Genomic DNA, 23,934 nt, shown 5'->3' with positions numbered 1-23,934 from the left:
TTTCATGATCACTGTAGCCAAGGCTGTCCTTGAGCATCACGTTTCTCACCAGCCCTTCTTTGTTGGTGAGAACAATGTCCAGCAAAGCACCTCTCCTCGTTGGTTCCTCTACCACTTGGAGAAGGAAGTTATCATCCATGCATTCCAGGAACCTCCTGGATTGCCTATGCCCTGCTGTGTTGTCCCTCCAACAGATATCGAGGTGGTTGAAGTTCCCCATAAGGACCAAGGCTCGTGAAACGTGAGGCTGCTCCTATCTGTCTGTAGAGGGCCTCATCCACTCAGTCCTCCTGGTCAGGTGGTCTGTAGCAGACCCCTACTACTATGTCCCCTGTCCCTGCTCTGCCTTTAATCCTAACCCATAAGCTCTCAGTTGGGACCTCATCCGTCCCCAGGTGCAGCTCCATGCACTCCAGCTGGTATTTGACATAGAGGGCAATCCCTCCTCCTCTCCTCCCCTGCCTATCCTTCCTAAAGAGCCTGTACCCTTCTGTACCCTGAGAAGCTCAATATGAGCCAGCAATGTGCGCTTGCAGCCCAGAAAGCCAACTGTGTCCTGGGCTGCATCCAAAGAAATGTGGCCAGCAGGTCAAGGGAGGTGATTCTGCCCCTCTACTCTGCTCTCGTGAGACCTCCATGTGGAGTACTGTGTTCAGTTCTGGGGTCTGCAACATAAGAAGGGCATGGACCTGTTGAAGTGGTTCCAGAGGAGGGCCACAATGATGATCAGAGGGCTGGAGCACTTCTATGAAGACAGGCTGAAAGAGTAGGGATTGTTTAGCCTGGAGAAGGCTCTTGGGTGACCTTCTAGCAGCCATCCATTACCTAAAGGGGGCTTTCAAGGAAGCTGGAGAGGGATGTTTTACTGAGGCATGTAGCAATAGAACAAGGGGTAATGGCTTTAAGCTGAAAGAGGTCAGATTTTAGTTAGATCTAAGGAAGAAATTCTTCCCTCAGAGAGTGGTGAGGCACTGGAACAGGTTCCCCATCCATGGAGATTTTCAAGGCCAGGCTGGATGAGGCTTTGAGCAACCTGAGGTAGTGGAAGGTGTCCCTCCCATGGCAGGGAGGCTGGAACTAAATGATCTTTAAGGTCCCTTCCAACCCAAACTGTTCTATGACTCTATAAGACATGCTGTGCCAGACTGAGCTGACTTCACTACTAAGGCTGCCATGAAAGCAAGGTGCTCCTGTCTAGTGTCTTAAAAGCTCTATATTTCTCAGCTTTGGTGATTTGCTTTTTAAGCTCCTTTTCTGTTTTCTCTATTAAAGCATTAATTGTATGAAGCAACATATTTTGGATAAAAGAAGTCTTCACCAAAATTTTCCTAAAAATGTGAGCTCAGCCAACACTGAGCTTTTTAAAGGTGTAATGATAAACAATTGTTCTCAAGATTGTCCAGTTCTCCTGCTCCTGAGTCTTTTGTGCTCAGGGTGGAGTCAGAAGAAAAAAGCAGATGATAGCCAATGGAGGTTATGATTCAACAATATAGGAGCTCAATGAAGAGTGGTATCAGAAAACGTGCAATATGAGCTCACCATGCCAGCACAAATTTGTTTGAAGAATATTGACAGGATGACTTCATATTAGCAGGCTGTATGTCAGACTAGGTCCTGTGTGTCACACCATTCTGACTTCAGACTAACTCAGGTATTGCACAGCCATTACAAAACGAAAAACGAAATAAAAAGAAAAGGCTTTGTGCTGGGTTTACGTGATGGGGTTTTGGTAACATGGTTGTGGCTGTGGAGATGGCCCCTGTAAATAGCTGTGAAAAGCTTCCCCGGCTCCAAACCTCTGGCCAGATCAGACCCCCCATCCCCTCTGGCCAGGGTTGAGTCAAACAGCACCTCTACAAATGCCTTATTTAAGATGACAACAAAGGAGCCTGAACTGGGGCTGGATCTACACTGAAGAGGGGGGGGAGGTAGGGGGCTGCTGGGGACTGCTGAGGTTTGTCAGGCCCAGCACGGCTGCAGCAAAGGATGGAGCAGGAGGAGGTGTGCCGGAGCTGGGATTCCCCTGCAGCCTGTGGTGAGACAGCAGCGGCCCCACTGCAGCCTGTGGAGATTAATGGCGGAGCAGGATCCATCCTTTAGCTCTTGGAGAACCCCACACTGGAGCAGATGCCTGTGCCTGAAGGAGGTTTTAGGGAACGGTCTCCATTTGTTGCTGGAGACTGACAACAAGGTGGAGAGGCATCTGAAGCCCATGGAGAACCCCATGCTGGAGCGGGTGGCAGCTCCCTAAGAACCCATGACTCTGTGAGGAAGAAGCCCATGCCGGAGCAATCTGACGGGTAAGGATTGCATCCTGCGGGAAGGACTCATGATGGAGAAGTCTGTGGACTGTCCCATGAGGAGGGGATCCACTGGGCAGGGGAAAAGCGTGTAAAGAGTCCTTCCTATTTAAGAAAGGAGCGACAGAAACAGTGTGTGACAAACTGACCCACAACCCCCCCGTTCCCCGTCCCCCTGCGCCGCTGGGGGAGAAGGTAGAGCCGGGAAGAAGGGAGGGGTGGGGGAAAGGTGTTTTTAAGATCTGAGCTTGTCTCTTGTTATCCTCTCTGAATGAACTGTTAAACTGTTTTGTTCCCAAGCAGAGTCCACTTTGCCCAGGGCCATGGTTGGTGGGTGATCCCTCCCTGTTCTTATCCCGAACCTCAGGCCTTTTGTTACATTTTTCTCCTCTCCACATCACTGAGAGGGAGGAGAGAGTGAGCCGGTGAGTGGTGGCTAAGCTGCTGGATGGGCTGAACCACGACAGGCTTGTAGAAGTTGTGTATCATGTGCTTTGGATAATTCAAGAGAAATGCGCTTGTGTGTCTATGTCTCTCATCCAGGTCAAATGTATAGTGCTAGGTGACCTGGCATTTTCCAGCTGTAATACTAATGATCATTGAAATATAGCTTGAGGAAAAGTACTTTGTCAGGCTTATTTGATATTTCTCTCCAAAACAGAAACCTTCACTATGGATTTTCTTGGATCTGAGGATGGCAGTATTCTAACCAGCTGTAAGGACAGATACTTACAGTAAAAAGTTCACATCAGATGAGTAGATTTTGGTGAGGTCTGGAAATGCTTTGAGTCCAGTATTAAAAATACCACTGAAAGAGAGAAGAAACAGAAAGAATTACACGTATCGGATCACTGAACAACAACAAGCAATGTATTTAAAGTATTCAACAGTGCAGGATGGTTATTTCACCCTCTCTATTGTCAGTCAATTAATTTATACACAACTATGCAAAACATAAGGATGCAAGAACAATTTAAAAAATCACAATACCAGATTTACGATAAATTATAGAATCTAAAAAATTGCAAACACACAATAATAAGACAGCGAAGCAGATCTGCAGAGGGAAGTAGTCTGTAAGGTGTATAGGGAGAAAAAAATTATAACCCTGGATTCACTTGAGAGATTAAGGCTGCTTCAGACAATAGTCTGGACCCTCAAATCCTCTGTCTTTCATTGAGGTTAAGAGCTGTTCAGATAGCTCTAAAAATGGAAACTGTTTCCAAATACATTTAATGCCCATTATTTCTGAACTCCCGTAGAGGGGAAATAAGAAAACACAGTTCTCAATTTTTAAAACTATTCTCCTGAGATTAAATTGTTTTGACTACTTTCTTTTTATTACTTTCAGATCTATAGGAAAAATCTAGAAAAATCTTTCCTCCTTGCTGCTACCCTCACTACACACACAGAGAGCCCCTTCTGGAGTCTTCCAAACATTACTCAGAATCACAGAAGTTATTCTTTTCTCGTCTCGTCTCTCTTTCCTATGCTATTATTTTAGAATTTCATGGTTTGGTTATTCTGTGCTGCTCTTTAGAAACTTCATGGGAATACAGAGAATTCTTCAGGATTTCTTTCTGTCACAAAGGTCACACGAAATCAGGTGGCTATAGATGGGCTTGTCACATTTAGCTGACAGTTATGCTTTAAAACCCTGTGTAAATACCTAGTAAATATAAGAGCTGTGTATATTTCTGTTGTGTCTCTGCTTCCCACTGTTCCCTACGAAAACACAGTAAGGCAGAACTTATAAGAAGAAAGCTAGCTGTGGAATTTTGTCAAGTAAACAGTAGCGTATTCCAGACATTTAATGGATAAGAAGAATGGCAAAACTGTTGATGAATTTGTGAACATGTTTCCTTTCTCACAAAAGTAGTCAAAGTTCCGACCCCGGCCCTAGCTGGCTTTCTGTGATTAAAATGAAGCAACAGGGAAAAACATTGTAATCAGTTCCAAATGAAACGCAAAGAAACAAAACTGCTATAGTGTGAAGAGACACCTCTGAGGGTGGAATGCCAACTTGCTACAGGTGCTAAATACTTACAGGTATTTCAAAAGTGGGAGGTTCTTAAAGGCATCTGGATCTATGTAATCCAAGTTTCTAAGATTTCTTATTTCACTGTAAAAAAGGGAGGAACATATTGATCATTAATATTTAATTATTTATCATAACATAAATCAGCAATGTTAAAATGAAATTTCAGGGACCTAACTTCTGCAATGAGCTTTTGTACTGGACAGCACTAGCTCAAGACCACTATACATTCTGAGCAATCTTATGATGATGAATTATCATCTGGATAGATGCAGTCCTGCAGTCAGGCTAGTTTAAGCAAGGGGGGAAGAAGCACCTGAGGTTCGATTATGGAACCTTTGTCTGCATGGTCCTAAACCCAAAGCAATAGCCTGTAGTAACGGCTATTATTTTGAACATGGTGAGATTTTTGTGCCTGCAAAGTTGAGTAAAAAGAAGAAAAGTTAAGTAAAACTTTCAATATTGATGTATAATAATCCTATCAATTTACAATCATCTATTTAGCTTATAATTTTATGCTCTATTTTTCTGGTTTCTTCCTTTATGTCTCTAACAATATTTTGTATTACTTTTCCTGTCTCTTTTACAGAACTCATCAGTGGATCCCAAAGATGGCTCAGGTCACTTAAATTAACTGCATTATGAGACTTAAAACAGACACACCATTCACTATATAGCCATGTCCAGCAGTACAGAGGATAGTGTATGTTATTGCTTTATACCATGCAAAACGTGACATATATATGTCTTTCCTTACATCTTCTGTCCACAGTTCTGTCTTTAGAAACTTCTACCCAGGCGACAGCTTGGTCTGCAGACAGCTTTTTAGACAGCACATGTTGAAGAACCAGCCTGACACTGATCATGGCTATGGCCATGCTGGGTGCTTTCTGTAGGTGCATTGGTGAGGTTGCTGCCTGTCCAACCATCATGATCATTGCCCAGCATCATGACTCCTCCTCATTTTTCTGAAATGTTTGTCTCTGCCCTTAATGCTTTTTTTCCTCAATCTTTCTCATTGCCCCTTTTTCAGCAGATTTCTTTCTTTTCTATCCATAACGACAGTCAGCAGCCTGGCTGCACCAATCAGATTGTGCCAAAACTCCCTGTCTAGACTAAGTAGACCTTCCAAATTTTCATCTTTTATGAAAAAACTCCACCCATACCTGCCCCCATCACATGCACACTTTTCCTTTCCTGGCCTCTTTACTGTCTCCAGAAGGGGACAGCCCTTTTTGTATGGTTGCTTCCGTTTTGTTACCTTAAACCAGCTCTGCACACTGGTCTTATAACTCTGCTGGAACAACTGTCAGCCTTTCTTAATATAGAAACCAAATAGAACAGTGAGATCTTCCTCCTGAAACTAGACGTGGAGCAGTAAGCTGAGGGAAGCCCTTCTTGCTACTTCTATAGAGAAATCAGATTAAGACAACAGGTATAGATGGCAGGGTGGTGCAGGTTGTGTGGGTGATGTTCTGGTCCTACATCACTCCAAGAAGTGGTGGTACTGGGCAGAGACTCAATGGGCAGAAAGCAGTAGTATTTAATTTACCATGCCCTAACAGTGTCAAGTAACCTACACAACATACATAGCAGGAAGTTGGGTTTTAAGGATACCTCTGTCACTGGAACTGTTTTTATAGGATAAAATCAACCCAGCCAAGTTGTCCGAGAAATAAAAGTGAGGGAAGAGACATAAGACAGTAGATAAATTGGTATGTAGATACAGGTACCAAGACTTCAGCCTCTCTATATACTGTTGTAGTGACAAAACAGTTCTGCTCCACCTTTCATGTCTTCAGTTTTCACTCTGTTTGCTCCAACATTGCAGGGAGACAAGAATTTACCTTTTACTTGCATGTTAAACTGATGCAATTAATAGCTATAGTACTGCTATTACAGTGCTGTATTCAAATATTCTTCATGTCTGTTGGCTACTTTGAACAGTACTGTTGCTGTATTTAAAAGAAATCTCAGTGTCAATCTCTTGCTTCTCTCAAATTATTTTATTAGTTATGGAGCTATCACACTCCCAACAGTGGAATTTGCTCCATAAACTTGAACTGACATGTTTTTTTCCATCACTGACTAAATTTAAAATTCTGGATTCATGAACTTCCTGGCCAGATATTCCTTTGTTGTGGATCAAACATATTCCAGGGAAAGATCAAATCAACCTTCAGCCTGGAAATGGATAATGCATTAGAGTACCATAGAGCCATCAGGTTTCATCTTGTTACTATTCATAGTATTCTGCATAAATGGTTTGGATGAGGGTACTGAAAGTAAGAATTCAAAATCTGCAGATGGTACTAAACTTGGAAGCATAAAATAATGCAATGAGATTCAATCAGTTCTTGAGTTACTAAGTAACTGGGCCATGAGAGGGCATGTGCTGTTTAACAAAGGCAAGTTAAAAACTAATTAATCTGAGAATAAAAGATTTAAAACTGCCAGATGAGACAGTTGGCAGAGTAACCAGAGAAAAGTTTAAATAATATGAGTGAGGAAATCAATATGATTCAACTAACACTGGGGAAAGGTTTACAACCCTGCTGTTTGATTTCCTTGAATCGGTAATGCTGGGATAAAGAAAGAAGTATGCTTTAATATATACTGTACTTATATACAGAAGTTTCTTAAAGCCCAAAGGGAAGAAAAGGGCCCATTGTGGTAGGCACTACTGAAATCAACAGCAGACAGCCAGTTGTGTGGAAGTTATCTAGTCCAAACAGATCAGAAAGAGGATGAGAGAGGTGTAAAATGTGATTTGACCAAAGTGAATACTATGCTTAAGAAAAAAATCAGGAGAAAAATCTAATTTTCCCTACTTCTAGTCCAGTCAAATGTTCCTCTTACATTGGACTGGCTGAATATGTGGCCTCTCATTTAATATGCATGAAAAAGAGAAAGATCTTCAAATTCCGTTCCATTCATGAACTGTGCTGCCGTCCTTGTTTTACATACTCAAACGTCATTAATCTCAGAGTACTGGAAGGAATCTCCCCCTAAAATCACAGATTTAAAGGATGTCTATAGTTCCATCAATACTGGAGCCTATGAAGTTAAGCTCATAAAGAGAAAAGATATTTGAACAGTTCTAATCTCATCAGTTAACAGGACAGCGACACACAAACTGGATTTCACAGTTTCTTTTACATTAATCAACCACGAGTAATATACTCAAAGATGCCTAAATGTTATATGATAGTAATTTCAAATTGTAAACAAAAGGTTGCTGTGATATAAGGATTACTTCCAAAGGATCAAAAAAACTAAGAAAAGCAAGTTGATTATTGGTAGATTTGTTAGACAGAGTTTGCACTTTTATCAGTAAGCTTTTCTGAATTGGTGAATTGAAAAGATTGAAACCCACTGATTTAGAAAGTTGAGGTTTATTTGAAAAGCAGCTCTAGGAAAATTATTAGTAGTTTTAGCTGTCTAAAATGCAGATATAACCAAAGAGTATACTTAAAAATGTCTCGTAGGCTAGTTTCCAGGTATCTAAGTATCCATGAAGTTGATTTTAAGTGACTTTTGAAGTGGAACTTTGACACACTCTATAAATACAACTCAATCTTAGCATACACTGCTTAAATTCTGCATCAACAGCAATATAACAATTCTGAGACTTTCTGGGAATGAAATGCTTTAAAGATATAAAAAAACCTGAGATGGTTTATAGGCATCTTTGTTGACCACTGATGCAGAGAGGCAAAATGTGCCCTGAACAAACATTTCACTTGCAGTCCTAAGTAAAATTCCTTACAGTTGGTCATAAGAAAGAAGGATACTGCTACCTACCCACAAGATAAAAAAATTATCTGTGGAATATTTTCAAAATTATTCAAAGTTACTTTACAAACTATTCAGCTTCTGCTTTATTTTTAAAATTACATAAAACAACTAAGAATTGGCTTTTTTGTGCTTTCAGGATAATCAATGTTTTAAATTTTATTTCTGGCACTCAGACTAGTAGTTAAAAATGTACTAGGTTCACAATCAAACCACAACCTGACTATCCATGAATGGCAACTCAGTTTTGCTTTTTAAAGAAAATACTTTAAAAACTTTTAACACATCAAGAACAGATGTACAGAGAAAGTCACTTGGTATAAAGCCCTGTGTCAAGACTTACAAATAATTAAGAACTTTTGTTCAGTGACTAAGATAAATATTTAGTTCTAAATCTAAATGAATCTAAAAATGAAACTAATAAAAAGAACTATTAAAATATTAGTCTAATGAATTAATTAATGAGACACAAGTTCACAAGATGACTTCTAGAAAGGTTAATAAGCTACTTAACTCATTAAGTAGTTACTTAATTAGTTAATTAAGCTACTTAATTCATTCTATATGAATTTAGTAACATTTTAAAAAGCACATTTACATATTTAAGTGGCTTCTAAATTTCATTTACCAGATGTCTTTCATACCTGCCTTGAAATATTGACACATCTTTGAGTTTGTTCAAGACCAGAAGCCAAACATTGCAAATCCAGCCATAGAGTCTCAATATAATCAGTTATGCTGAGATATCTACGAAGGCTAAGGATATCGAGGTCAGCAGTGCTGAAATGTTTTAAATCAGCCCCTTCTTCTTCTTCTTGTAATAACTTAGGGCCCTTCTCTACCTTCTTAGACTTGCTTTGCCTATAGCATCCTTGGCTTCTCTCACTTGTATATATACTTCCATGATTTATTCTTCCCCTACAGCCAAACTATCCATGTTATTTCATCTGTATGCACCTGTCAATCCTTTGCACAGCTAGCACCAGAAAACCAGCTCGGGCTCCTCATAATCTATTCCCTACCTCCAGACTGCAGCTTTCAACAAGATTTTTCTGCACAGCACTTGTCCCAGTGCCCTGACATTCACTGCAGGTAAAAGCAGTGTCCCCCTCAAATCTCTTCGCTCTTCCTCTCCAGTTGTTTCTCAGATATTCCCATCAAATCACCTCTCCTTTCTGCAGCGCTGTATCCCACGACCTGGCTCCACAAGCTGTCCAAGAAGAGAAGTGCAGCCCTGGCCCACAGGCCAGTGGAGCTGCCCGGCCCTTGGCTCCAGCTCACTGCAGAGATGGAGAGCGATCCCCCATCAGCTCTCCAAATGACGTCACATACACGAGGGCAAACCACTTGAACCATAACCTTTGGCTCTGTTCCCAAATGCTGAGAGGGATTTTCATGTGGTTATATGAGGAGAGAGCCTTTGGAGTGAGGAGGAGAAGGGAGAAGGGAGAGATCAGAGGAAAGTGAGTAGAGACACAGAGAAGGGGAAAAGAAAAGGTGAACTTTTCTGGGGTTCCTTCCACAGGAATGTTTTCCTGAGAAACAATGACCTAATTACTAAGGCTTTTTATTTAGTGTAATGCTACTAAGCTGCAGCTCTTCTGGTAAGACAACTACAAAGAGACATCGACTGCTAATCAGACATTTTCACAATTATATCTAGAAAAAATAAATACTTGTGCCACTGTGTGGGAGGGACAGTACTGAATTTGTAAACACGTTAAGTTTGTCACACTTTAAAAAGGTAAAGACAAAAAGAAGGAGCAAGAAACCGTTGTGAGACCAATTTAACACAACTGAGGGAAAAAAAACCCGCAAAGTATTGACCCTGATTTTCATCTTCATAGAGTGGGAATTTTGCCATTACTTACAACCAAAATGAGATCTGGCCCATTAAAACACCACAAGTGATCAGCATCCTTATTTTGCAGAAGTTGCTCAGCTTTTGACAGGCATGGGTTCATGAAAATATGACCTATGTTCAAAGAGACCTGAGGTCTGGAAGGAACAGAAAGTCAGGACAGAAGCACATGAAATGAATAACGACCAAGAAAATGGAGTAATGAAGATCAAAGCTGAAGCACACTAACAAGGTTGGCAGACAGGGATGATGATGATGAACACAGGATGCCTATTCACATGATACTTGACTCAAGCTAAAGCAATTAGTTCCTCCCTTCCACAAACACTAAATTTTCTTAAGAAGTTGTTACATTTAAAACCAAATGTTTTTAAAATGAAACTGTGTGTATAAGTTTAAATAGGGTAAAAAGATTATTTACATAAAACTGCACCTTATGGAAAGTCCATGAAAAAACAATCTGTGAAAGTGAAACTCTGTGAAATGACCTCTTTTCAAAACTTCGAGTAACTTCAACTTCCTTTAAAATACCCTATGATAATCTTTACCCAGTATTATTTTAGCAATAATACTTTGAAAATACTATGCAAGTGGAGAACATTAAACAAATGTATAGCACAACATATACATTTAACCCTGAATAATATTGTTCTTTGGAAGGTAGATCAAAACCAACAACAATAAGTGTTAACAAATCCGAGGAGTTATAGAAGTAATTCAGAAGAACAAGCAAATTTATAAATTGCTTTATTTCACAGCTTATATGTAACTGCCTAATTTGCCAGATGCCTAGATATTCTCTGATTAAATAATACATGTGCCTTACTTCCAAACAGATTTTAAAAACCTGGTAAGCACTTTTGAGTAGTAGAGGTAGCACTTCTTCATGAGCTATCTGCGAAGCTTTGGGGTTTGCCTATAGTTTTTGTGAGTAGAGTTCTTGTGTCTTGTCCTGAGAAGTGCTTTTGACTCTTGTGGAGGAAAAAAAAAGAAGTGTATCTTGTATGTCTGTGTACAATTTCTTTTTGGTAGTGCCTTGTGAGAAATATAAACCTCGTATAGCTGATCAGGAAACCTCCTCCCCACCGTGCCCTCCCTGCAGCCTGTGCCGTAGGTGACATGAGTGCAGGTGCCAGTGAGCTCTGCTGACTCCTGCCCAGGTCTGCAGCTTCCCAGTCATGGACAACACATCCAGGCCTGGGATCTGGCACGGGTGTGACAACTTGGAGGTTTTGGAACTTGCTGGCGTGCTCTGGCCTGACTTCAGTGGAGCCATGAGAGAGGCATGCTTATGGCAAAGGGCACTGGCTGTCCTCCCAGGCAGGAATATAAATGTGCTTTGGAGGTGGTTAGAGACTGTAAGAGGACAAGAGAAAGGATCCTACTCATATTTCTCATCAACCCTTTAGGTAGTAGAAAGTACGGTAAATTAGGCAGTGCTAGAGAGCACATGACAAGAATGAGCACCTTGGGAGGCACTGGCAACACCAGAGCCCCATCCACCAGCCCTTCAAACTAGTCACATGTTTAAAAGTGTGCATTTTGTGGAAGAGTTCTTTATATTCAAAGGCTTACATTACATTATCCTTTGAAGGAGAAGAGTTTTCTGTTATGAATTAAGATCCTGGGGGAGATTTTTCTAGTCCATTCTCCACTTTGAATCTAATGCAGAAACAACAGAAAAACAGCTATCTAGCCAGCTAACTCCTTTTCCTCAAGCCATCCTCAAGAAGCTTTTATATCTATATTATTTAAAACAGATAAGACACTACACTGCATATTGTATAGAAGAATCCTGCAATGAAATGTGATGCCTCAAGAGCATTTTACCTTTAACTTCTAAGAAGGTGAATCACAAAACAAGTACCACATGAGGAATTTTTAGTGCATAGTGCCAAACGCTTTATTCATTGCTTATAAAATATGCTGCCAGTAAACGTTTCATTAAATGTTCATTTCTGTTAAACAAGAAATCCTACAGACACAGCAACTGTGAAAGAGGAAGAGAAAACATGAAGATGACAGGCCTGAAAAAAACATCTATAGAAGACGGAATGACGCTATAATCAAAGATAAGTACTGTTATCACACCAAAGCCTTCCCGTGAAACTCTTTCAGGAGCATTATTAGAGGAGCATGTTATTGGAGTGAACTAGGTCTCAGGATCCTGCACTCTACTTCTAGCTCTGCCTGTCAGGTACTCTTACAGGAGGCACTTCCACATTCCATCATTAGTTGCTCTCTACCTACTGTAACAGAAATGGTATTATCTTCTTTATTTTTATTAACCTTTCTGTTTCACACTGTGTAAAGCAAAACGAAAAAAAATACAGAAAATAGAGCAGTGTTAAGAGATCATATAGTTCAATCTCTTTCTCTGAGTGAAGATTAAATAGAGCTATGGAGTTTCTGATCATGCAGCCTTAAAGGCCTGCAGTGATAGGGATAACCTCAACAGGAAAACAATTCTAGTGTTTACTATCCCAGTCATATGAAAACATTTTCTAGAGTTTAACATGAATCTTGCCTAGTCTAATTTATGATTAATTAAATCTAATTATTTAGATGTAATTAATCTAATTAAAACTAATAATGAGGCTATTACTAGTTTTTCTTTGTTGAACATCAGCTCTGGGGTCCCCAACACAAGAAGGACATGGAGCTGTTGGAGCGGGTCCAGAGGAGGGCCATGAAGATGATCCGAGGGCTGTATCTATAAAGATCCAGATCCACCTCTCCTATGAAGACAGGCTAAGAGAGTTGGGGCTGTTCAGCCTGGAGAAAAGAAGGCTCCAGGGTGATCTTATTGCAGCCTTCCAGTACTTAAAGGAGGCCTACAGGAAAGCTGGAGAGGGACTTTTTACAAGGGCATGTAGTGACAGGACAAGGCGCAATGGCTTTAAAATGAAAGAAGGCAGATTTTAATTAGATATAAGGAAGAAATTTTTCACTCTGAGTGTGGTGAGGCACTGGAACAGGTTGCCCAGAGAAGTTGTGGGTGCCCCATCTCTGGAAGTGTTCAAGGCCAGGTTGGATGAGGCTTTGAGCAACCTGGTCTAGTGGAAGGTGTCCTTGCCTGTGGCAGGAGGCTTGGAACTAAATGGTCTTTAAGATCCCTTCCACCCCAAACCATTCTATGATTCTATGAAAATGGGTTGTAGTTTTCACTCCTTGCAACACTTAAAAGATATCTCTGCCTCCTAAACTTCTTTCTTTAGTTTCTTCCTGAACACTAAAGTCTTTCCTCTCTAACGTTTTCTGGATCCGTGAGGACTGACAGTGCTCTCCCAAACACAAATCTTCTCTAAAATATGCCAAACTGCAACTCATCTGAGCTTTAACACACTGGCACACTTTCCATTCACTCATTTGGATCAGTAATGGAAACATGGAGTAGTACCAGACGCGGGATGGATCCTATGAAACTCTAGTCAATACATTACCTTCAGGGTACTGCTGAATGACAGGAACTGCCTGGATACAGGTATCCTACCACTTTTGTAACTGCTCTTGTGTGTCATTTGGTGAGGATTTGTCAGAACAAAAAGGTATAAAAACACTTCCCAGGAGCCTTTGTCCATAACATTCCCGTTCCATTTAATAACCATATAAACACTCTTCATTTTACTAGAGCACTTCCAGAAGGATTACTTATTCTTCATGTCTCCAGCTAGTGCCATTTTGGTCTGTGCTTTGGCCCTTCTGATTTTATTTCTTGTGCTTATATTACTGTTTTACACTGTTTTCCAGTAATTTGACAGAAGCAATTCTTAGTTGCCAGTTTATTTCAACTTGCCATCAAGCTCATAATGTAGTCCCACATATTTTTCACTACACTTTCTTACACTTCTGTGGGAGGATACAGAAAAGCAAGGGAACCGAAAAGATGTAGGGAAAGAAAGCTTAAGTCAAAAAAGAGACTGACTCCACATTACAGAGAAAGGAAATGAGAAAAGGAATATTTAGCTGCAAAGGAGACAAGAATGACAACTCAAACATCAACATGTATGTTATTTCCAAATGTATTTTATCACTATATTAATTTGTTTAATTACAGTACTTACATGTGAGTGACTTTACTTAAACTGTTGAAGGAATGGGCTTCCAGACTCTGAAGTGTTTCATCTATGGAAATGTAGCTAAACACCAGCAAATAGAAAAAGAAACAAGTCTCAGACCTTGGCAAGCCATGGCTAGTGCCCATCATGCACTTTATATTCCCTCTCATTCTTTTTCTCATCCAACTGCCACGACACTGTCAGACACATGGACAGTGTCTGAAGGAGAAACTTTTAACAGGATTTTCATTTTGACTGATGCCTTAGATGCACACTATACTGCAGAATACAGTTAAATCAAAAAACCACAACAGTCCTATTAAGCAGCAAAAGCAAACATCCATATTTCACATTTCAGAATTGCATTTCTTCCCTTTCCCCACTTAAGATCACATTAGAACTCTCTGAAGGCATCTAGCCTCAAGTAAATTAGCATATTCCTCTGTATTGAAGAATTAAAAAGGAAGAAACAAAGATGGTCCTTGGACAATCACTGAGACAACTGTCACAATTTCTCTAGAGAGAAAGATCATCAGGGCAGACGATGCTTTGTTATTCTGATCTACTGAACGTGATGAGAAAATAGCTCTACAGAGTCCCTCCACCATCATTAGGAGGATGGTAATACTGGAACTACTGTTAAAAGCTCTGAAGTGTGAATAAAGTTGCACTACAACTAACTAGCACACACTTTCAGAGTAACTGACTTATTACTATTTGGGTTAAATTATCCGATTCTGTCTTTCAAAATATCTCTTAGTTTTAAAATTTATTAATGCTGGAATAGCATTTCAAAGATGTATTCCTGTATTTTATTTACTTTTCTAATCATATTTTATACCATATTCCTAATCTATGGATCTTTTAAAATAATTAGAAAACCTTGTATATTCCTTATATTTATTATTATTTTAAAAATATTTAAGTACTATCTTTTGATCCTCTTGATAGAAGTTACTGACTCAGTTTTTAATAGTTTGCATGGTTACACATACCCTGAGCAACTTGATCATTATTTTGAATGCACAAAATTAAATTGACTAGAAGAGTCTTAGATGTCAATTTTAGATGTCAAAATGAAATAAAATGTAATAATAAAGAGACTGTATCATATGCCTTTCCTCCTTTTTAACAAGTAGACCTGCCAAGACCTAGAATCATACTTGACTTAAAAAATATTCAACTGGTATTTTACATCAATTCTAATTGGGTCGTGTTCCTTAAAGAAAGCAGAGAAGATTTTTAACATTCTTTCATTTTTTTCCAAAGATGATATTAAGAGTAATAATAGTAAATAGCAAATTAAAATATGATCATTTAACCCAGGAGGGCTTTTTAATACAATCAATTATGGATCAGATTTTTATTTTTTGTGGAAATTCTAAAGAAGATAAATCTTTATTTCTTTCAATAGATATTAAAAGATATTTTAAAAGTTTTAAAAAATTGGAAACAATACTTTGTGACCAGTGCATGCTCTAACAACCAGCAGATGACTAATACCACTAACTGTTCCAAGGGAATTTACGTCCTCTCCAGACTGGAGCTAAAAGCATATTACCTGGACTAATTTTAACTCTTCTAATATGAGATTTACTTTTTATTAGTCACTTTGGAGATGTATTCAACAGTGTTTGAAAAGATACCAGAAAAGTAACTAGTGGAGATTGTATGACAGATTCTTTTTCCACAGTAATATTGCTTTTACAAAGCTATTTGCCTCTTCCAAAAGGAAGGAAGATAATAAAAGTGGAATACAATAAATAATTTCCAGTCTGTACCTCTGTGATTGAGTATTGCAGAGTTAGATGTTTATGTGAGGTGCTTTAATTTTGTGTTCCTGTAAGCAATAAACATCTATTGCCTATGAAATTGGAGTTTCAGTCTTGAAAGAAAATTATTTATTCAATTTCAACAGAGACTACGTTTTAACATACCGAAAGACAGGTGATATCAATGACACATTGATAAAAAACGTTGTTCTATGTAGCAAACAGCTATATATAAATCAGCTTGACAGAAAATGAAATTAAAAACAGATAACAAACAAATATTTCATCCTCATGCTGGGGCTAGGAATTAGAGAGAACTTTTTGTATGCTCCATGATCAAAATGGATCACCTTACATCAGGCAGGCAATTGTTTTTCTCTCACATATGAGAAGCAGCAGAAAAGCGGCAACGGGGATCCCTCCTCCCCTCCCTCACCTCTGCACCCACCACGTCCCTTCTCATCATGCTGCACGTCACATTTTCACTATACTGCCTGGCCTGGAGCTGACTGAGTTACCGATTTACATCTTTCAGCTGTGGGACAAAAGTGGGAAGGAAATGGCTTATTTTCTTTGCCTGTTGACCTCCACTCTTCTGCTCTATAAGCAGATGTCTTTATGTACACTAATTAGACTACATCATCATTGATGACAGGGAAATGAGTAGTTTTTATTTGCTTTAACGTCATCTAGATAAACACCCAAAAACCTCAAAAACACATTCAAAATCTCCTCTTAGACAGGAATGTCAAACAGAAACATGTAGTAACAGTGCATAAACATTTACTTCCAAGCGCTCAGAGAGCCTCCAAAAACCTTTGGGCTCTGGCTAATGAACACAAAATACAACACGTTAAATGTAAGAAATAAAAATCATAGCAATCAGGAATGGAAGGAGTTGCATCAGAAGAAGTGGGAAAGCATGTTTAAATTCCCATTTTGAAGGCACGTTACAATTCAGCATCTCCTCTCCCTACTAGCTGCGTTTAATTTGCAGGATTTCAAAACGCCTTCAGCACCCATCACAAATACAGTCATAGCTTAAACACCAAATGCACAGCTTCGGAAAAAATCTGTTTGCAGGTAACTCTTGAATCACTATTGCCTATTCAGAAAGCACCTGAGAACACAGGATTTAAAGCAGATCAGCACGTGGCAGTAGCCCCTCTTTGCCCTTATTTTCTTCCTTCTCCCTCTCCTTCGCTTTTTTCCAGCCACAGCATCCCCCACGTTGCTGTGTTGCTGCCCACCAGCTGCCCACCATCTCCTCTGCGGCTGATGGAAGGCAGGTCGGGGACATGTGGGGGGTACTTCACGCGAGGACAACCAGGAGGACCAAAGGCAATCGAAGCCCCAATTTGGGTCTATATTGTACAAGGTGGCACCAGTGAGCAGGAGAGGTGTAGGAGCACAGGGGTGCAGAGGCATGGTGGGTGTGGGGAGGCATGTGGTGGCACTGGCTGGGGGACAGCAGTGTGCACGGCGTGTGAAAAGGCACCGTGTGGCACAGAAGAGAATGGTGCACAGGGAAATGCTGTGCTCTGTGTGGGGCTGTGGGCAGAGAGCCCTGTGCAATGCAGGGATGCCACTTTATGTGGAGAAGCTGGGGAGAAAACTGCCCGGGAAGCTACAGGTCAGGTGTCTGTGGGGTACTTATGAATGTGACCCCCAAAGCATCATCCTGAGCCCAGGAAAAAGGTCCCTTATCCTTGACCTTGAAAATACTGAATGTTCAACCTGTCCTAAGTCAGTAGGAAACACTTGGTGAAGCCCTTCTACCAAAATCTTGTGTGTTTGCAACTTTAAGGATGTAAACCAGAAATTTCTCTTGCATCTGAATATTTTATAATTTTTTTTTCTCCAGTGCACTGAGGCATTTCTGACAGGAATTAGCTTTGCACTTGAGCATTTCATTGACATGCTTTTCGTTTCATTCCTGTGGCAAATCAGCATAGGGAAACAATCTCTAATTCTGGGACATAGATGCACATTCATTAAGAGAAATAGGAGCTTAAAAACAGTTGTTTAAACAAGGTTCATAAAGAGGACAACTAAGTTTTCTATTCAGTACAGAGGTTTATTTGTGGAAATTATACAGTAGAAACCATAAAGCAAAATGAAGTACTAAATTTGGAACAGTAAACAGTCTCTATCACCCTGTTGAAACTTCAGACATTTTCTAGACGAGTTTATAGGAATGATCCAGTAATTTTCATTGCTGATGGAAATTATGGGTTGGGAGAGGCAAATGGGACATGTGGTACATCAGAGGCCAAGATATACACACAACAGCTGTAGTTAAAATACAGGTACTGGTTCCTTAACCCAAAATTTATACCAAGAACATGGGAGTTCATGATCAGCCTGTTCCAGTGTTCTGCTACCCTCACTGTGAAGAAGTACTGGTATTTGTTTTCCCAGCTAGCCTTGAAATCATGAACCAGATAAACTGACATGGATGCCAACATATTATCTTAAGATATGTAAAATGCACCTATTCATCTCACTCAAGGCAATAAAGTAGTGGAAATGCTATGAGAAAAAACCTGAAGAGCATGTGATGTTATTTGAATTTAAACCACTGTCTATTCTTCATAGGCTTTTTAAAATTAACAAGAGAAAGAAAGAGAAATGTGGTAATCCAGAAGGCATTGCACAGCAGGAGAGGGAGCATAATGCTACTACATCAGGTCATGATTTTAGGTAGGTTACTGCTATATTCACCTGTATTTATGCTATTTTCCTACATATATATGTGGAGTAGGAGGAATGTAAAACTCCATATTCAGATATTCTCTTTAAAGAATAATTTGTTCAAGATCACAGAATCACAGAATGCTAGGGATTGGAAGGGACCTCAAAGGATCATCAAGTCCAAGCCCTCTGCCGGAGCAGGACCACCTAGATCAGATCACACAAGAACACATCCAGGCGGGTTTTGAACATCTCCAGAGAAGGAGACTCCACAACCTCTCTGGGCAGCCTGTTCCAGTGTTCTGCTACACTCACTGTGAAGAAGTACTGGCATTTGTTTTCCCAGCTAGCCTTGAAATCATGAACCAGATAAACTGACATGGATGCCAACATATTATCTTAAGATATGTAAAATGCACCTATTCATCTCACTCAAGGCAATAAAGTTTTTGTAATTTTGACTTTCCTTTTCAACTGAAATATGATTAAAGCATGCAACAGAGTGGTTATCTGTTACCATGTTACTACCAAACAGTATAGGCAAAAGAATGTCATGGACTCATAATCCCCATGGAGACAGACTAGGTGACTAAATGTCCTTAGTCTACGAGGTCACTAAGTGATCTAGAGACAGGCAGTGTGAATGTTCCTTCCTTACCTCCGGTGCATGAAGGTTAGGAAGATTCGGTGTAACAGACTTTTGGCCACTGGAAGTTTTTGGAGGCTAGGCATCTTTAGAGAAGGGTTCACTGAATTCTTCAGACAAACACCTGTGCTTCTACAAATCCATAAATATTACAGCTTGAGAATTTTAAAATCTGAAAAATATCTAAGCAATGGATTATGTGTCACTGAAAGCTGAAGGAAGAGTTGACATCCTTCTTCACTTAATAAAACTGTTTTGAATAAAGTTTATCAGGTTTATATATGATACTGTATGTCATAGGAGGAACATTCCCCCCTCCAGAAAAACCCAAACCAATACACGATCTATCTAATTAAACTGAGACAGTAAATGAGGCTGCAGATATTCAAGGACAATTACTTATGAGGATTTTAGAAAGTCATTACTTCAATACACCTGGATGAAACTATAAAATATAATTAGGCAGACCTCCATGTCCCCCCAAAGTCCCATTTCATGAATTCTTAAATAGTAGTCCATTCCAGCCATTCAGCCAAAGTTCAGTTGGAGTTGAGACCTGCAAGGAATGTCAAGGACAAGAAGAAGAGCTCCTATTGCTACATTAGTAATAAAAGGCTGAAAAAGAAAAATTTGGCCCCATGCTGAATGAGATGGTTTACTTAGTTAACAGCGGACACAGGTAAAGCTGAGCACCAGACTGGATACAGCTCTGAGCAGTATGGCTGGACCTTATAGTTGGCCCAGCTTTGAACAGGTGGTGGACTAAAGGCCTCCTGAGGTCCCTTCTAAATTACATGACTCTCTGATTCTGGGGTGTGAATCAGAAGATGGCAGAGAAGTTCCCTGCATCAAATATCCATGCACAGGACAATAGATTGTGGGCTAGCCACCAAGAAGAAGAACAAAGGTGGGACAACTTTGTGTCAAGACTTGTGACATCAAGGAGCAATGCAGTGCAAGGGTAACCATTTTCAATGGGACAAATTTGACATGAAGGAAGTAGGTAGAGGTTGCTGGTTGTGTGTTTACAGATTGTATCCACGCATATGTTTGTATACAAAGGAAGTGACACAATGGAAGTCCCTCTCACATCATACAAATATTAATGTTTTGGTGAAAGTCCCTCCCTAGTCCAGAAATGCCACAGGGTCTCCAATCAAATAAGTTATAAATCATGCTGGGAGGTGGAAACAAATTTTTAGCCAGAACCAGCAACAGAATATGTTCATTTGCTATGAATGAAACCATTTCTTGTATTTTGTGAACTGAAAAAAAAAAAAAAAAGTTTTATAGTCTTATTTATCACATCTACTTCAATAAAGGTGTGCTTTTATCCAAAAATGCCTAGTATGCCTTCCTATGGCTGGTTCAGGTTATAAACAATGGGATGATGACCTGTAGTTCCAAAATGTAAGTGATGAGGTAGCAAAGGTGCAAGAATATTTTCATTTCGGAAGACAGAATTTTGGAGAAGGAAAGTGATTTTTAATAAATGAGCTAAAAGAATAATATCAGAAAGAGAACTTACATCCTAGAGATGTTGGGGAGATTGGAAAAAGCGTCACTTGGAATTGTTCTTAGATGAGTCTCCATAAACCTCCTATAGAAATAAAAGTTTTGCAGTTAATATCCTTCAGTAAGTACAATTTAACATTAAAAAGCCCTACACAACTCGAGCTTTGCTCCAATATTTCTGGTTTTATCTTCCTTTTCCTCAATGTTTTCATCTTTATCTCATTTCTATTGCTCTTTCATTATGTGGCTTGGTTTGCTTGGAGTGCTCCCTCAATCTAAATTACAATCTCCTTCATCATCTTTTCTAGGAACTCAGTATTCAGTGGTAATGATGGACCTTCCAAAACTCCAGAACATGACCAGCAAACATATTTGCCCATTGAAGTAAATTAAGTATTAAGAGCATAAGCATTCTTTTAATCATTTCAGGCTCCACAAAGATATCCTATCCCTCATTCTGAGAAAGAAATTCAGGTATACCAGCCAATATTGAATTAGAGCAACTGCACACTCCCTCCACTGAATTCTCCATATACTTTGTAATAAATACAACACTCTTCCTCCCAAAACCTCTGATGTGGGGATGGCATGTACATTGTTATTTTTTAGCTTAAGTCCAGTTACAGATGCACTTCAGGAGAGAATACAATTTTGTATCATCTTACCTATCTGCAGGAGGTTTCAGAAAAACAGGAAGTACTTAAGGGAGATACTTATCAACAGCCAAGTTCTTAACAGGATAAATCTCTAGCAGACTGACTCCTAATTAGCCTATAATGTCTGTTAAACTTACAGTTACAACCTCTCATTGCTGAATAAAGTAATCTTTGGTTTTCCAGTATATATGGGAACACACTTACATAATTTATAGTCCATGAATAGTCTGAAGAATAATCAAGAACAAATAATAAAATTTTCCCATAGCTGCTGTTGAAGAACACTTCAGTAGAAAACAATTGAACAAATTAGGATGATTTCCTAATTCTGTTTTCTGTTTCATAATGTGAAGTATCTGATTATAATAATGATATTTGATTTATACAGATAAAAATATTATCGTCTTAAGATTTATCAAGCCTCTGGAACTTGCCTACAAGAAATAAAAATATCTGTGGAAATTCTTTAAACTTCCATCTTGAGTAAAAATATAGATTAAGACAACGTACACTCCTATCATCCCAGGGGAAGGTTCTGTCTACTTCCCCAGAATACCTCCCCTACTCCATATACTTGTTACAAGAATGGGCAAGGAGAACCTAAAGCCTTCTGTTTTTCCAACACTAGGTTGATGCAAAGCTAAAAGAGTCCAAGTTCATGTAATACACCTACTACATAAACACACTAAATAATAGCATGTAGCACACATTGACAAAGTAATTGGTGTTAGCTGCCATTCTTCAACTACTTGCTATCTTCACAGATTACTGACTGAGTTCAAAGAGTCAATGATTATGCAGACCATAAAACGGAGTCAACGCAACAGGCCTGGGGCCATGGCCAAACATGTAGGCCATCCTTTGTGTACAGCCACCTGCAAAGCTCTGGTTCTCTCCGAGTTTTAAAAACCTGTGGGCTGATATATTACTGCTAATTTTAAGCCGCCTTCCAAAGCAATTTAAAACTTTACAGGAAAAAATCAGTGCTTCAGTCCTTGTTTGCCGAGTGTGAGTCTGTGGATAACTATTGGTTGGGGAACAACAAGCACCAGGGGTGCGTAGAAGGCTGTGGGATAGACATTAATTCTTTGGAGTGGGAAGAAGACAGGCTGAGAAAATTTTCAACCAGAACAGTCCATGATGGATCAAAAACGAGAGTAATTTAAATAGACTAGCTTTAGTTTAGCCCAGTCTAACTGCATATTATGATCACAAGCTTACCAATTGCGTTAATATGCTCTTCAGACTGAGAAAGCAGCAGGTTTTGGAATTTAAAGTCCAAATTCAGAAACAAGAAAGGCAAGACAGGTCAGGACTTCCAAGCTGCCAACCATAACATACAGCATGAACATATGATGAATAATTGAGAATTCACTATATTAATGGACTGTGATTCTTTCTGTCTCGCATGCACTAGAAATTTTCTTTCAACTTGCATGTTTCAATTTGAAATTTGGTAAGCGAGTCCAGGATCCAGCCGGCCACAGTACGTTCACAGAGAAAGTAAGCTTTTTCAGAATTAAGGAAAAAACTTTACTGGGAAAATACGCATTAGTTTTCCAAGTGAGAAGAACTGCAACTATAAGCACTTACATATTTACTAGGCTCACTTATTTTCCTTCCTATATTAAGGCAAAGACAACATACCCAAGAATGTTCAATACCATTTAATGAAAAATTGCTCCTGTGCTAACCTGAGTACTACCATTTATTTCTACCTTTATTTTCTCATTCAGATTAAAGCCTCAATAAATCCAGAAAAAATCTTCAGTCTTTATGCCAGAAAACCTTTCAAAAAGAAGAACCTGAAGTCTGAGGTCATTTTCATTACAAACATACTATCAATATTTGTAAAGATAAAAAAGCACACAAATCACATTTTTGCTAAATGAGTTATTTTAAAAATGGCAAGAAAACGTTTCAGGAAAGCATTTTTTTATAAGATGACATTTAGTTTGCATTTCTTAGTTTTGTAGGTCAGAAAATCAATTTGAAGTTTTAAAAATTTTCTTTCCGCTTTGATATTTACATCAAAACTTTAGCCTGTATGTTCCTGAAATACTTTACATTGTATATACCAAGAAAATGAAACCTGAACAATTGACAAGAAATATATTAGACTAGTTTTGCAGAACTTTGTATTTTTGCCTTCTTCTGCCCCAAACATCTTTCAACCTGGAATGTGAAGAATTTATTGGTCAGAAATCAAGTACTACAGATATTCAGCTAACAACTGAAAAAACTCCCACTTTGACTCCCTTCTGATCTTCCCAAACAATATTTAGCAAAGACTCTGTTTCTCAAAATTAGCCTAGCTATAGGCTTTTAAAAAAAGCATAAGATCACATAGACTTCAAAATATTTTATATCTGCATAGAAACAACCCTGGTTTTGACTAACTTAGAAATACAGGTCTATGCAAGTGGAGATGGTGAAGAATTCAAACTTAAACGTTTGCTTCATTTTAATGACCATACAGTAACAACGCACAGACCATTACCCAAGCATCCAGTAGACAATAATATCATCTCTCCCTTAATTTCTAGTACTGTTAAGCACTGATTCGTTATTTGTGCTTTGCTGTTCTATGACAGTTAAT

The 23,934-nt window shown here is 39.2% G+C and overlaps 1 protein-coding gene across 1 annotated transcript in view; it reads right to left on the bottom strand.

Annotated features, from left to right (window-relative positions):
* The window catches only part of TSHR (thyroid stimulating hormone receptor), a 75,524-nt gene that overhangs the window by 35,403 nt on the left and 16,187 nt on the right, over nucleotides 1-23,934 (bottom strand). The window contains exons 2-5 of the mRNA XM_086613165.1: nucleotides 20,693-20,764; nucleotides 14,059-14,133; nucleotides 4,348-4,422; nucleotides 3,034-3,108 (exon numbers count right to left, since the gene is read on the bottom strand). Of these exons, the coding sequence (XP_086469291.1) occupies nucleotides 3,034-3,108; nucleotides 4,348-4,422; nucleotides 14,059-14,133; nucleotides 20,693-20,764 (297 nt within the window). The remainder of the gene's footprint in view (nucleotides 1-3,033; nucleotides 3,109-4,347; nucleotides 4,423-14,058; nucleotides 14,134-20,692; nucleotides 20,765-23,934) is intronic.

The sequence above is a fragment of the Tauraco erythrolophus genome, chromosome 6 (genome assembly GCF_009769465.1).
Source record: "Tauraco erythrolophus isolate bTauEry1 chromosome 6, bTauEry1.pri, whole genome shotgun sequence".
NCBI lineage: Eukaryota > Metazoa > Chordata > Aves > Musophagiformes > Musophagidae > Tauraco > Tauraco erythrolophus.
Note: the sequence above shows the minus strand (reverse complement) of the source record. Positions and strands in the feature narration are given on the sequence as shown.